The sequence below is a fragment of the Miniopterus natalensis genome, chromosome 2, assembly GCF_054644295.1.
Source record: "Miniopterus natalensis isolate mMinNat1 chromosome 2, mMinNat1.hap1, whole genome shotgun sequence".
NCBI lineage: Eukaryota > Metazoa > Chordata > Mammalia > Chiroptera > Miniopteridae > Miniopterus > Miniopterus natalensis.
The window spans coordinates 141,485,385-141,500,443 of NC_142082.1; the positions used below are offsets into that span (position 1 = coordinate 141,485,385).

The window sequence follows — 15,059 nt, forward strand, 5'->3', positions numbered from 1 at the left end:
TATGGAAACTTTACCTATTTCAAACCTAATTGGTTGTTTTTAGAAACTAATTTCATGCAATTATTTACTCCCAAACTTCCCTGCCCTTCAAGCACTAGGATCCAATACTCTGACCATCTGTACCTGTTCTTTTTTTCTTTTCATTTTTTTAAATATATTTTTATTAATTTCAGAGAGAGGAAGGGGAGGGAGAGAAACATCAATGATGAGAGAGAATCATTGATCGGCTGCCTCCTGCACGCCCCCTTCTGGGGATCGAGTCCGCAACCCAGGCATGTGCCCTGATATGGAATCAAACCCTGACCTCCTGGTTCATAGGTCGACTCTCAACTACTGAGCCATGACAGCTGGGCTGTTCCTATTCTTAATCCCTGAATGTATGTCCAACCTTTGTCAGGGCAGTTCCTTGGTGAAGGGCTGTTTCTTCATCTGATTCTTCCCAGTGCTCAAAAAAGGAAGTCTATTGCAGGAAGACTTTGGGTATTTCCCTGGCATGCAGTTGTTGAGAAGTGGAGCCCTCACCACTCCCCTTCACCTCTGTCCCACAGAATAATGATCTTCTTTGGGAAGACTATGAAGAGAAACTAGCTGACCAGGCTTTGAGGACCATGGAAAACTATGTAGCCCAGTTTGGCGAGATTAAGGTACTCACTCACTTTATAGAATCAATAATGGGTTATAAGTGGCCCATATAAGTAGAGACCATATTGGGTTAAACTTATAAGTAGAGTTAGAGCCCATGGTTAGGAACAAAGTTGGGTGGGTTGGGCGAAGGATTAAAGTTGAGGGTTAGACAAGAGGTTTTAGGGTGGTGGGTTGAGGATGGTGTGGAGGTCATGTTTAGATGTAGATTTCAGTGAACTAGATTTGGGCTGGTTTTAAATTAGATCCAGGTTAGAGCATCCCTTTTAGTTGTTTGAAACAGCTGATGGGACTAAAAGCTTTTTATTGTAGAGAAGCGAAGGAGTCATAATATTTATCTTCAAATACTTGGAAACCTGTTAGGTTAAAGAGGAAGTGAACCTGTTCTAAACAGTTCCAGAAAGCAGAATTAGAATTCATTCAATTCATACTTATTAAACACCTAGTGTGTTTGGCATTGATTTTAGATTAGTGGAAAGAAATGAAAGCGTTAACTTTCTAATAGTTAACGCTTTCCCAAAATGAAATATACTATGAGATAGTGGGTTGCCTATTCTCTGTTCAAACAGAAGTCAAACTACTTCTTATCTTGGATATTGTAGAAATGGTTCATGTATTGCATAGGAAGTTGGACCAGATAACCTCTAAGATCCTTTTGAATTCTGTGATTGAGAGAATGAGACCAGTCAATAACATAGTTTACTTCTCCCTGGTATAATTTGTAGTTTGGATAAGATTGAGGAGAATTTCTGTCAGTGGTCATAATATTTTTATTGTGCTTTAAGATTTTCAAAGCACTTTTTATTCAGCATTTGATCTTTAAAATAACACCAAAAGGCAGCTGAGGCTTCTGAGGCTTCCAAAGAGATGGGCCTTGCCCTAGGTCACAAGGCTAATAAATGGCAGCATTGGGAGTAAAACCCAAAACTCCTGCCTTTCCATTTCATAGGATTCTCAAGACCATTTATCCTGGAGGCTGAACTAGTTTATAGTGAGTTCATAGGAAATATTAATATTTAATGCAGGCTTTCAAGTGCTCTGTAGGATTGCTCTTTACTCTGTCTCCCCCCTGAGAATTCCCATTCTTTCCAGATAGTAAGGGAGATCCCTTGAGCACAAAACCGTGTTAGAACTTGAAATTTTATAATAGGATCCAGGAATCTTGCCTCTCTATTTGATACTATGTTACCTACATCCTGGTCACTGAAGAATATCAAGGCTCTTTCTCATGACTCTGGGTTAGGAAAGAATTGCCAAGCGGGGTCGGAAACTTGTGGACTATGACAGTGCCCGACACCACCTGGAGGCGGTGCAAAATGCCAAGAAGAAAGATGAAGCCAAGATTGCCAAGGTAAAAAAGTTAAACCTCCCTGGCCACACTAGGTTTAGGAAATGATAAATTCATCATCCAGTGTCCTGAAGGAAGTCGTGTTTTCTCTGACACAGATGCTCTAAGGATAGCAAAAGAGTCAAGGCTGGGGAGGGCATGGGTCTTGAGACGCATGGTTCCGAGTAAGCCTAGTTCCTGAAAAAATGCAGAGGATTAAAGAAGCAGCTTCTATCCTGGAGTTCAGGATTGAGGAGAATTGTCCTGTCTCTTTTACCACTTAGGCAGATGAAGAGTTCAGCAAAGCCCAGCTTGTGTTTGAAGATCTGAACCAGGAACTACTAGAGGAGCTGCCTATTCTTTATAATAGGTAATGACTGAAATTCGGGAAGTGCTGGACTCCTGGGCCACTGGAGGCCCAGGCATCCTGGTAGCCCAAACATGTCACCTCATGAAAAAAAGCATCCAAGAGTGGGAATGTAGCCTCAGCCCAGCTACTAACTTGCCATGTAATATTAGGCAAGCCACCTTATCTTTCTAGACTAGCCCCTGGTTTCTTCATCTGAAATACAGAGATAACCATTCTTGCCCTGCCAGCTTTTCCGGTTTCATGACAAGATGTTTGTTGGATAGGGGAGAGCTTGGCAAATAAAGTGCTGTCATCATGCATACTAGGAGTATCTGGGTTCATGCCACAAGGGTGTATTGTTTTAAACAAGCTTGGTTTGTGACCATCCAGATTTACATAGCTTTACGCAGGTAAATCATGGGATGATTTCCATTAATGAAGATGTCTTTGCTTCACAGTAGGTAAAAGTGTTTTAGAGGTTAATTTTTTACATTGGAAGAGGAATCTGAGTAGAAATTCTATTTGTATTCTGTTCTACTTTCTTTTCACTATACAAGATATGCTTTAATGCAATTGTAGCCAGCATATTTCATATTGTCACTTAATATTAGTCTACATATGATGGAGCCTTTTTAATAACTACATGTATTCTAAAACATTATGTGACTTAATTTAAATAGAAGTGAAATTTAATAGTTTCTTGAAATGTAAACTTTCCCAATTCATTTCCAGTAGAATTCCATTAATGTACATATAGCTTCATAGAAGTCCAATATGCATAATGAGAAAGAATAATTACTTATAATAATTATAATCATACGGCCTTATATTTATTTTTTAATTTGCCTACAGTTTCCTTATTTTTATGGCCTTATATTTATATAGCATTTTAAAAATTCTTCAAAGCCCTTTAATGTCTGCCTCAATACCTAAAGAGCCTGAATCAGATGACTAACTTCATGCAGCTAGAGATCTGTTATACTTTGGTGTCAGCCTGGGCTGAGTGTCTCCTCTGGCCTCACTCCTGAAAGTCAGGTGTGCTCCTGGACTGGTTGTGATGAATCAGCTTGCAGAACAGCCTGAGTCTTGGGATGTGGGTGTTTTTCTTTGAGGAGCCTTGGTGATCGCTGGCTTTGGCTAAAGCTCCTACCTTGTATTTTCAAACAAAGACTTTCTTTACCAACCCTTACCTGTATGTTTGTTGTTTTGCCTCCTGATAGTCGTATTGGCTGTTATGTGACCATCTTTCAAAACATTTCCAACTTGAAGGATGTCTTCTACAGGGAAATGAGCAAGGTGAGACACAGCTGGTCAATTTAGACACCTCAGGAGTTTTTCTAGTAAATATGAAAGTAGTCCTAATTTACATAATCATTAAGTATCCATATCAGCACCACAGATTTTTACCCTTTTCTCATGATGAAACAAAAGCACTTGATGAACTGTGTTGACCGTATTAAAGCATATACATACTTGTCAGAGGGCCCTTTCCATCGCCATTAACAACTGAATAATAGCATCCAAACTTCAACTTCAGATGAATAAAGGAGGTTAGGCCTATGGAAGGAACAGCTGAAATGGAGAACCAAGTTGTGAAATCTCTATCTTTGGTTGCTACAGAGCAGAGAGGGCAGTGTTTAAGCACAAGTCAGTTTCTCTGGTAAGCTAGTCTTAAATAGAGCCAATCCTATTCAGTGACAGACAGCCACAGAACCTGACCTCATGGGGTCTTTTCTAATCCTGGGATTCCAAGACTCTGGCTATTATTAACTATATTTTCATCCACACCCACACATGTTCCTCTCTGCAGTTACTTTGGCTAAATTATGACTTGCCTAGTTAATATTACAGTGAGTTTTCATTCCCTGGGTCACCTAAGAGAAGCTAGAACCTCAAATCAAGCATTAAGGACCCAGCTTTAAAAGCTGCCAGTCTGATGGAAGAGGCAGAACTTAACAAGGAAGTCAGGGAAGAAGGGGTGGTGGTATAAGACCTTGCAAAAGAAATGAGGGGGAATTTTATAGTTAAGGGTGGGAAGGTTTTATTTGGGGGAGCTGTCTGAAAGTAGAGAAGGGATATGCCAGTTTCCATCTGGTTAGCATCCCCTTCTCTCTTGCTTTAGCTGAACCACAATCTCTACGAAGTGATGAGCAAACTGGAGAAGCAACATTCCAGCAAAGTCTTTGTGGTGAAGGGACTATCGAGGTGAGCAACTCCTGAGACTCTTTTCTGTTTCACGTGTCCTGTGTGTCAACAGTCTCATCTCCCATCCCAAATCCTGGCCATTCCTGTGTGCTTATGTGTATGATATTGTTTGTTGTTACGCCTCTATATAAATTCTTTTTCCTTTTGTGAAATACTTCAGCTATAACTACAGGTATAAAAAGTAATACAACAAATAGCCATATACCTACCACCAAATTTAAGAAAACTATTATATATATAATTGAAGCTACCAGTATCCCTTCCCCACTCACTGTCCACTAAAGGTAATCACTGTCTTAAATTTAGTATTTATTATCCCACTGCATATCTTTTTACTTTTTATTATACACATATATACACACAGAAAACATTGTTTTGCATGTTTTCAAACTATATAAATAGAATTATACACTATGTATTCTTGTGCAACTTCTTTTGTGCTCTTAATATTGTTTGTGAGATTTATTTATTCTTGTTACTCTGTGTTGCTAGTTTTGTTCCTTCAGTACTGTTATGCTATTGTATGGCTAGTTCACAATTTATCTGTTCTCCCGCTAATGGACATTTGGATTGTTTTCCAGTTTTTGCTATTACAAATAATGTTACAGTGAATGAACACATTTTACATTTCTCCTTGTGAATATTATCAGGAGTTTTCTTAGGGTGTGTACAGGGAGTGGCGTTGCTGAGTCATAGAATCTGTGGATACTGCCATTGCCAAATTGTTCTTCAGAGTGATTGTTTCCATTTAAAACCCACCAACAGTGAATAAAATAAAAGCCCCCATTGCTCCATATTCTTGCTACATGTAACATTGTCAGACTTCTTAACTTTCAACCTAATGGGTATGAAATGTAATTTTTTACAGTTTTAATTCACATCTCCACAATTGCTAATGAGCTTGAACATCTTTTCTTGTTATTAGCCAGTTAAGATTCCTGTTCTGTAACTCTACTGTTTACCCTTTTTTCAAATTTTTCATTTGGATTGTTTACCCTTTTTAAAAATGTTCTATTTATATGAAGTTTTGGGGTTTTTTTTGGTATATTCTGGATATTCTTTAATATGCATTGCAAATATCCTTTCTCAATCTGTTATGGGTTGATTTTCCACTTTTTGTGTGTGTGTGGTGTCTATTGCCTTCATACATCCTTTATGCTGGTAAGTGTAAGCAATTCATGGGTCCTTTAGAATGTGATTATGTTTTTATTCTGAAGCCTTTATTCAGGAAGTTTTATTAACTTCCTTCTTTGTGCAAGTTTTATGCCTAGAATTAGGGATCCAAAGACATAGAGATTTCTCCTTTCCCTGAAGTGATTTACAAAAAGTTGAAAGGATAGAAAATGTGCATAGGAGACAAGGAACAATATAAACTTTTGCACATACAAAGTGCCTAATGAGCCTGGCCGGCGTGGCTCAGCGGTTGAGCCTCGACCTGGGATCCAGACGATCGGGGTTCGATTCCCGGTCAGGGCACATGCCCGGTTGTGGGCTTGATCAATGACTCTCTCATCATTGATGTTTCTGTCTCTCTCTCTCCCTCTCCTTTCCTCTCTCTGGAATCAATAAAGATATATTTAAAAAAAAACAACAAAACAAAGTGCCTAATGAAACCAAAGAGCCTAATGAGACTGGTAGGAATTCCAGAAAGATAAGTAATTACCAATGTACAGATGGCCCGGGAAGGCTTCAAGGCAAGTAGGTGGTAAAATTGAACTTGGGACTTGAAGGAAGAATAGGGCTCACATCTGTTGCTTATACTACTCATTTAGCAATTAGTTACAGACTATTAAAAGGAATCACTAATGAGCCAAAGTAGACTTCGTATGAGAAGTCCCTTTTGCTCCAAAAACTCTCTCTCTTTCCAATATTGAAAACCATAGTTCTCTCTAAGTGTTCATTCATCTGAAACTTACCATTACTTACACCAAGATATCTCAGAACCTTGTAGGGAAACCTGTGTTTTCTTGCTGTGTCCTGGGCCTCCTGAAGCTACTAACCTCTAGAATTGTAGTGCTAGAAAGAACCGTATATCATTCAGCTTATGCCATATCAGAAACTCCCTTAGAAGGAACTTTTTTTTAAATCTCTTTCCCTTCCTATCTCCATCTCCCATCCTTGTGCCCAGGACACAACACATAGTTGGTACCTGTCAAGTAAATATCTGTGAATTGCTTAATCAGCTGGTTGACAGTACATAGGAGGCACTTAGAAGGCAAGGAGTTAAGCTGATGTTGGCCATAGAAGCACTCAGCATACTTGATCAATGTTACAGTTGATTTTTGTTATTCATGGTAGTTATGTTCTATAAAGTCACCATGAGCACTGAATTAGTGAATACTGAGCCTCTCTGTTCCCAGGGGAATCACAGGGTTTGGTTTCTGTGAGCCCCTGGTCCCAACATTTTCATCAACTGATCAATACATAACCTTGTCTACCGTGTGTTTCTGTTTAAGGACAGCTTATTTAATATATATTGTTGATTCATTAACATTGAATTCACAGCCAACAGCACTATATAACTCATGCCTGAACAAAGCCTGTATAACATACATATTTTCTCTGTAAGGCACATCACAGTCTTTTTGCTCTTAGCACTACACTTGGAGATCATTTTAAACAGCAAAAGCACTAACAAAAGTATAGCAATGTGCCCAACTGGCATGGCTCAGCAGTTGAACATTGACCTTTGATCCAGGAGATTGCAGTTCAATTTCCCAGTCAGGGCACATGGCCAGGTTGTGGACTTGATCCCCAGTAGGGGGCGTGCAGGAGGCAGCCAATCAATGACTCTTTCATCATTGATGTTTCCCTCCCTCTCCCTCTCTCTCTCTGTCTCTCTCTCTCCTTCTCTTCCTTTCTCTCCCCTTCTCCCTTCTTCTCTTGGAAATCAATAAAGATACATTTTAAATAAATAAATCAATAAAAATTTAAAATATAATATGCTGTTATTTTAAAAAGTACAGCAATGTAAAAAACATGTCAAAAGGACATGTTTACAGGGTGAGAGCTGAAACAAGAAAGCGGAAGATTTCCTTGTTATACCTCAGTTGAGAAAGTGCTGTCAGGTACCGATTTTTCACAACTTGCACATGTCCGTGAATGACCATGAAAGCATCATAAGTATTTTTTTTTTAAATATATCTTTATTGATTTCAGAGAGAGGAAAGGAGAGAGAGAGAGAGAGAGAGATAGAAACATCAATGATGAGAGTCATTGATTGACGGCCTCCTGCATGCTCCCGACTGGGTATTGAGCCCTCAACCCGGGCATGTGCCCCGACCGGGAATCGAACCCCGATCGCCTGCATCCTAGGTCAATGCTCAACCGCTGAGCCACGCCCAGCCGGGCAAAGCATCACAAGTATTGATTTTGGGTTACAAGTAAATTTTAGGGAGTCGGTGAGTTTGCAAATGCGGAATCCATGAAGATCAACTGTGTATGACCCATGAATCTTTTACCCAGAGAAAATATTTTGTTAGTATGTTGCTGTTACTCTCCAGCCTCTCTTTCTTTATATATTTTTACATAGTTGAGATTATGATATAGCCTTTTACACTCCACTTGATAACATAAGAATTACTGCAAGTTCTACAGACTTTCTGGTATTTTAAATTACTTTATTCTGTTTTATTATTCTGTAACATGGAACATTATTTTGGGGTGTTTAAAAATGCCCAGTAAAACTTCCAGTTTTTAGCTCTTCTGAATCTGAATGTCCTTCAATTTTTAGCAGCAGCAGACGCTCTTTAGTCATCTCTTCCCCAGTTCGAACATCTACGGTCTCCAGCCCTCCTACCTCACCTACCAGTCCCTCTACACTTTCCTTGACAAGTGAGAGGGACTCCATCTCAGCAAGTGAAGAAGAGCTAACATCTGATCCAGCCCAGGGAGAAGACAACTCTGAGATTAAAGAAGAGCCCTTAAAAGAAAAGGAAATAGAGAAAGAAGAGGCTGAAGCAAGCTCCTTTGAGGAGGAAGAGCCTCTGCTAGCCTGCAATGGCCCTTCCGAGGCCCAGCCCTCTTCCACCACTGAGAGTGGCGAGGCCCAGGAAGAAGTTCCCCCTGGCTCCCCAGCTCCATCCCCAGGCAGAGCCCTAACCCCTTCAGAGCAGCCTTCATCTCTCCCAGAAGTTGTCCTCCGAACCCGAACCTCAAGTGAAGGGTCTGAACAACCAAGGAAGAGAGCCCCTATCCAGAGGACCTCAGCACCCCCTAATAGGCCTCCTCCACCCAGAACCACTCCCAGCCCTAGGACCTCCTCAGGGAACATACCCTCCAGTCCTACAGCCTCTGAACAGGGTTCACCCACTAGCCCCAGGGCCTCCTTGGGGGCTAGGACTCCAAGTCCTAGTCCTAAGGCCACTTTGGAGGTTTCTCTTGATCCACAGCCACCAGAGAAGCCAGCAAGAACTTCTGAGGACAGAGAAAAGGAAAACACTGACAATCTGAACCCAGAACTTTGTACTTCCCCCACCTCGATCTCTCAGGTGAGAATGCATCTGATTAAGTCTTTATTCTCTTTTCTAACCTCCATGTAGATCATCTTTACTATGGCCAGGTTGTCCCACAGTTGATCAGATTTCATGTCATCATATTGTAGTCACAGGGATACTCTTGACCACCTTTTTTTTGTTCTGGGGATTGTTTCACATCTTCAAAACAATTGATTTAGTGATCTGCACTCTCAGGGTAATTAACTTCTGCACAGGGCTCTAATACTATTATGAGAAGATTTCTACTAATTTCCTTTTTTTTTTCTCTAAGTGCTGGGAGTTCCAATAAAGAATCTATAACTGGCATCCCGAGCTTTACCTTTTTGAATAGGGGATGGGGAACAGGTTCTCACTTCAGTTTGTCATACTTGTGACTGTGGTAAATAGACCTCAACCAAAATGGCATCAGCAAATTTCCAAAGTATCATTTCATTGAAAAGAAACCTAGAAGGAGGAGCTCACAAAGGAAGGAAAGGAAAAGAGATGGTCTTTTGAAAGATGAGAATATGGATGAGAAAAGAATGGTATTAAAATAGACACACAGCCCCTCTGTAGAGTAACCAGTTCTATGAAGAATCTGGAAATCAAGTCACATTCCATTCAAATTATGTGGTAAGGCTGTCCGAGAGATTTGGCATGTTCCCTGAGATTCCTGAGTGCAGGATTACGCCTGTGTATAAAGATATTTTTTAAATATATTGATTTCAGAGAGAAGAAGGGAGAGAGAGATAGAAACATCAATGATGAGAGAGGCATTGATTGGCTGCCTCCTACATGCTCTCCATTAGGGATCAAGCCCGCAACCCGGGCATGTGCCCTGACAGGGAATTGAACCTCGGTCTCCTGGATCATAGGTCAATGCTCAAACGCTGAGACATACCGGCCGGGCAATTAGCTCTGTTTTTAAATGGTATGGAAAAAATTTTTTTAGTATATGGGAAATGGGACACAAGGGGCTTCCAAACACCAAAGTGGAATAGGCCACCTTGAGAAACAGTTCTCCTTCTTTGATGTTAAAAGCTAAGATATATGATCATCTGTTGGTACATTATAGAGAGGGTTTTGGTGAGACTCCTGACTAGATGGTACCAAGATTCATTCATTCATTCCACAATTACTTATTGAGCCCTTACTGTGTACCAGGTACTTTTCTAGGAAGTGAGATATTACATTGAACATGCAGGAAGGCATCTTATATACTAGTGGAGGAGGGGAGAAGATAAACACAAAACAGAATAAATAAGTAAAATAATAATTAGTGGTGATAAGAGATATGGAGAAAAATTAAGTAAGGGAAAGCACAGGGAATAGGGGCTGAATTGCAATTTTAAACAGGGAGTGCCCAGAGAAGGTGACATTGGGGCAATGAAGGAGGCCAGGGCATGAGCCATGTGGCTCCCTGGGAGTATGAGATTTCTGGTACCCCTCAGATTGTACCACCCTACTACTGCCTATGCCTAACTGAAGGTTGACCACGCTCCCTAAGGAGCCTCCTGCTATCTGAGAGGAGTTAACATGGACAAAGGGTAACAGGGTGGCATCCAGGGTGTGAAGGTGAAGAACTTTCTTCTACATTGTCCTTTTCGATCCACAGGTTTTTTCAGAGTCTGACAAGGCAAGTAAGATGGAAGACAAGGAAGAAAACAACAAGCTTATCTCGGCCGACTCCCCCGAGGTACTAAAATCTAAGTTATCAATATTATTATGCCCTGAGACTTGATTCACATGAAGGTCCTACCAGAGCAAGATATAAAACTTTCCCTTGGCTGGTTTCTGGTCTGAGGTCACTATACTGATTGAGGGATGTGGGGCATGTGGATAGGGAAAAAGCACAGGATAAATGTGTCAAGTGTAGCCACTTCTCACATTTCTGCGCTGAAAAGAGTAACTTGACAGTATGGAAAATTCAATATTAACTTATATTTGACTTTGTAATATATGATTTTATTATGGAGACAGCAGTAATGTGAGCTGTTTGGCTCTGGTGAATAATAACAAACTTTCATTCCTGGAGTAATGTTATTGAAAGGGAGATTATGGGAACCAAGATGCTGTCTATTTTGAGAAACAGGCTAGTAACACTGTTTTCCTTTGGAAAGAGGTACAGGACACAACCTCCTTATATTTGAGAACTATATAGTGTTTTTTATTCACAGCCTCTCCTGTGGGATTGCTTTGGTCATCAGCTAAGGAGACATATTTTTCCTATGGAATTAAGCAACTAGAGCATAAAAAGATCCATGTGAGAACATTTGTTCTTGCTTAGCATTTGAACTACTTGAGAGAGAATGATAACTTTCTGGGAGGTGGTATTACCTTTGAGGTAACGCATAGCCTGAAATCAGAGGAGGGAGTGAGAAGAAGAAAATTTTCCTAAAAGGAAAAATCAGAGAATTTCAAGTAGCTGTCATATTGATAGAAACTGGTTCTACTTTTTTTTAAAAAAAAAATGTCTTTATTGATTTCTGAGAGAGGAAAGGAGAGGGAGAGAGAGAGATAGAAACATCAATGATAAGAGAGTCATTGATCAAGCCCGCAACCTGGGCATGTACCCTGACCGGGAATCGAACCCTGATCGCCTGGATCCCAGGTCGATGCTCAACTGCAGAGCCACGCCCGGCTGGGCCTGGTTCTACTTTAAAAGGGTGACTTTTACAGTGTATGAATTAAATTTCAATTAAAAATAAATTCTCTCTTAATTGTAGAGCTCTAAGGTCTTCTGGCTTAGCAGCTCCTAGACAGAGCTTTCCATACCTTGGGTTCCTATCGTAGAACCTAGAACTTTTCCCAAAGAAACCATTTACTACTTGCCTCTCCTAACTGCCATAGGTTAGGATTATCTAAGTGTGAGAGCTTCAGTGCATTCTTGAGGAGGGTTAGTCTAAAAGTGGTAGGTAGTGTTCTTAAGACCTATATTTATACTCTCACCAAACTCCCACATAGATAAACATACTGATGCATGTCACACAAATTATAGTGTCTGATCATGGAAACAACTCTGGAGCCCAAAGACCTGGTTATCTGTGCCAGCAAGTCATTTCACCCTCTGAATCTTGGTTTCTTGACCTGTGAAAGAGGATGACGGTAAAGCCTTCTCTGATGCCATCAGGCTGTAGTGAAACAACATTATATGTTTGCCCTTTGTATTGTCTATTACCCTGTAGAGTATAAGGTACAGAAGACCATCTAAGCTGAGAGGTTGAACCCCCTCTCACTGGCAGAACTCTTCTTTTTATAGAGCCAAGGTGTCCAACTTCATGTCTCTGCAGTTCCAGAAGATAGCAATGTCACAGCACCTGAGCCTCAAGAAGAGGTAAGGTGACCAAGATACACAGAGACCAGGATGGGTGGCAAGATTGGTCATTGGGAGTGGATGGAAGTTTGACTATAGACTAGAATCTTCACTGTGGGGAAGCCAGCAGTGAACAATATCCTTTGAGCAAAGTGAAGCTGGCGAGAACAGGGGAACCAAGAGAAAACTGAGACTGTGGTTTTTTGGTGCACATTTCCCAACACTTGGCCTTGAACCTCTTGACCTCTCACCGTAGCCCTGTCTCCTAAGTACTTATTTAGGAGTTACATCTGAACTTATTTTAAAAATGAGTTAAGATACAAAAGGGTAAATACATATACACACACAAGATATAGCAAACTAACTCAGAAGGCTGTTAGGGACAGTGACATAAAATGGAGCTATGAATTAGGCAAATACAAAAATACATCCTATAAAATAAAATTACTAAGGTTGGATCACAAAATTGGTTCCAGACTTTCTAAACATCCAAGAAGAGAAAAATCTGATCAGTTCACCCAATTCATGATGCTATTCCTTCAGACAACAACTCCTGCTACTAAGATGAAAAAAAAAAATTTCTCCTGTGAATTCTCATAAAGAAATGGTGGAAGATGTACTGAACAGTAACTGCAACAAGTCTTGACAATAATCCCAACAATCAGTTTCACTTCCCTCAACAACGCATGACATGAAATATAGTTCGACAGAAGCAAATTGAGTTTTTACCCTCCTTGAGTGGTTGATGGGAGGGCAGGTGAGCATCTGTCTAATAGAGTCATGTTTATTTTCCAGGTATCTACAATTCAAAGTGCACAACTCTGAAGAGGAACTGCCAAGATCTCCCACATATACACACCTCCCAGAGAAACTCCTCAGCTAGAGGGTGTATAAGTTACAGGGACTTAAGACCTAGCATTCATTTCTAGGTTTTCAAACAGTATGGATGCTGGTGGTCTCTAAAGACCTAGCATTAATGAAGGCTGAGGAGCAGACTTAGGGGAGGGAGAGAGACAGGCAGGCTTGGGAGAAGAGATTGTTAGACTCAGGGAATATTTAATTCAGGTTTTAGCATTGTTAGAATAAGACTTTATATATTAATTAAAGTGGGGCTTAAAATGACTATAACAAGCAAAAGCATCTATAGATGCACACACATAACCACACATACTCAGGGAACAGGAAACAAATCTTTGATTTACCACTCATTTTTTAAGACTTAAAGCCAAAAGAACGTATCTTCCGACTGTTAAATAAAGCATTATTCTATGTATGGACTCTTTGTTTGACAGAGGGAGGTTGTCCCAGCCCAGCACACTGTTTTCCACTTGGGCAAGGTTATTGATTCTATCCCAGATACAGAAAGCTTTAGTCACATCCCTGACTTCCAGCTCACCGGACCTCCTGGCTGTAACTATTTGGGCCACAGGCTCCTCAATCTAGATACTATACTGCATGCCCCTGCCCCCTACCCTTAGTTAATAAGCAAATACCCTTGGAAAGAGGTTACATTTTAGAGCTATATCTAATGTTTATAGTCTGGTACTTGGTGTAAATAAGGATAAGAGCAGGATGGAAGAAGAAATGGAATTCAAGTGAAGGGAAAGGGTACAGAATATAATAATATAATGGGAATGGCACGGAATTAGGAATCAGAAGTGCTGGATTCAAGCTGTATCATTTGCTTCTGTGAAAACATAAAAAAGCTACTCTGAAGTCCTGCCATCCTGATAAATGTGGACACACACAAATACTCATCCATCCATCTTTGCTTTTGTTTCTAAGGGTGATGGACAATATCACCTTTTGTTCAATCACTTGGCAAGCATTTATTGAGTACCTGCTCTGTGCCAACTACTGTACTAGGTACTAGAGAAATGATGAGTGAAAAAGTAAGAACTTTATAGAGACAATATTGAGCAGGGAGAAGAATGGGCAAGATTTAGCAATGTGTTAGAAGAGGACACGTGATAAAGACTCAAGTTTTAAGGGATTATTCTAGGTTAGGCTTGAGAGACTAGAATTTGATTGTGCTTTCTCTGAAATGGTGACTATAGGAGGAAGTGCATTGTGTGTGGGTTCTCTGTTTGCAAGCAACAAACTGACACAATTAAGCAATAAAGGATATGTTTGAAGGATATTAGGCAGCTCATAAAACTGAAAGAGCAACCAGGCTGCAGAAAGGGCGAGAACCAGGCCACAGATGTCTGTAGCAGGAATGTGTGGATTGCCCCTCTAGGCAGCTGTCATTGGAAGACTTAGCTTCATCCACCATCTGCCACTGGGTCCTTTCCAGATCCAGATTCCCTGGCGAAGGAACCTGACCGGCCCAGTTTGGGGGGAGGCATGTTAAGTGTCTACAATAATAGGAAGAAGACCAGTAGTGCGGGTGGTAGTAAGGAGGGTGTGTTACAAAGAAGTACAAGGAAACTTTTGAGGTGATGAAAATGTTCTTAATTTTTATTGTGGTGATAGCCTACTGGATGTATATGTGTCAAAACTGGTCAAATTGTATGCTTTATATGCAGATTTTTTGGTATCTCCTACAAACATTGGACAGGAGTTTGAGAACTTTAAGACTTTCCAGTAGATGTGTCTGTTAAGGAACTGGAAATGTTTGTATTTAGAAGTCATTTTTCTAAGATCTAATCCTGCTACTCTTTTATTTAAAAACCTTCAGAGGATCTCTTCTGTTATAATGGAAAGGAGATTGCATGCCCCGGCTAAAAGGCCTATTGCCTATCTCCT

General features: G+C 40.4%; 1 protein-coding gene across 1 annotated transcript in view; it reads left to right on the forward strand.

The window, feature by feature from the left end:
* The window catches only part of BIN2 (bridging integrator 2), a 28,778-nt gene extending 15,470 nt beyond the window's left edge, over positions 1–13,308 (forward strand). Inside the window, exons 5-13 of the mRNA XM_016201083.2 lie at positions 549–644; positions 1,886–1,993; positions 2,254–2,339; positions 3,539–3,614; positions 4,441–4,523; positions 8,257–9,013; positions 10,614–10,694; positions 12,258–12,332; positions 13,107–13,308. Coding sequence (XP_016056569.2) covers positions 549–644; positions 1,886–1,993; positions 2,254–2,339; positions 3,539–3,614; positions 4,441–4,523; positions 8,257–9,013; positions 10,614–10,694; positions 12,258–12,332; positions 13,107–13,136 — 1,392 coding nt within the window. The 3' untranslated portion in view covers positions 13,137–13,308. The remainder of the gene's footprint in view (positions 1–548; positions 645–1,885; positions 1,994–2,253; positions 2,340–3,538; positions 3,615–4,440; positions 4,524–8,256; positions 9,014–10,613; positions 10,695–12,257; positions 12,333–13,106) is intronic.
* Positions 13,309–15,059: the final 1,751 nt, after the last annotated feature.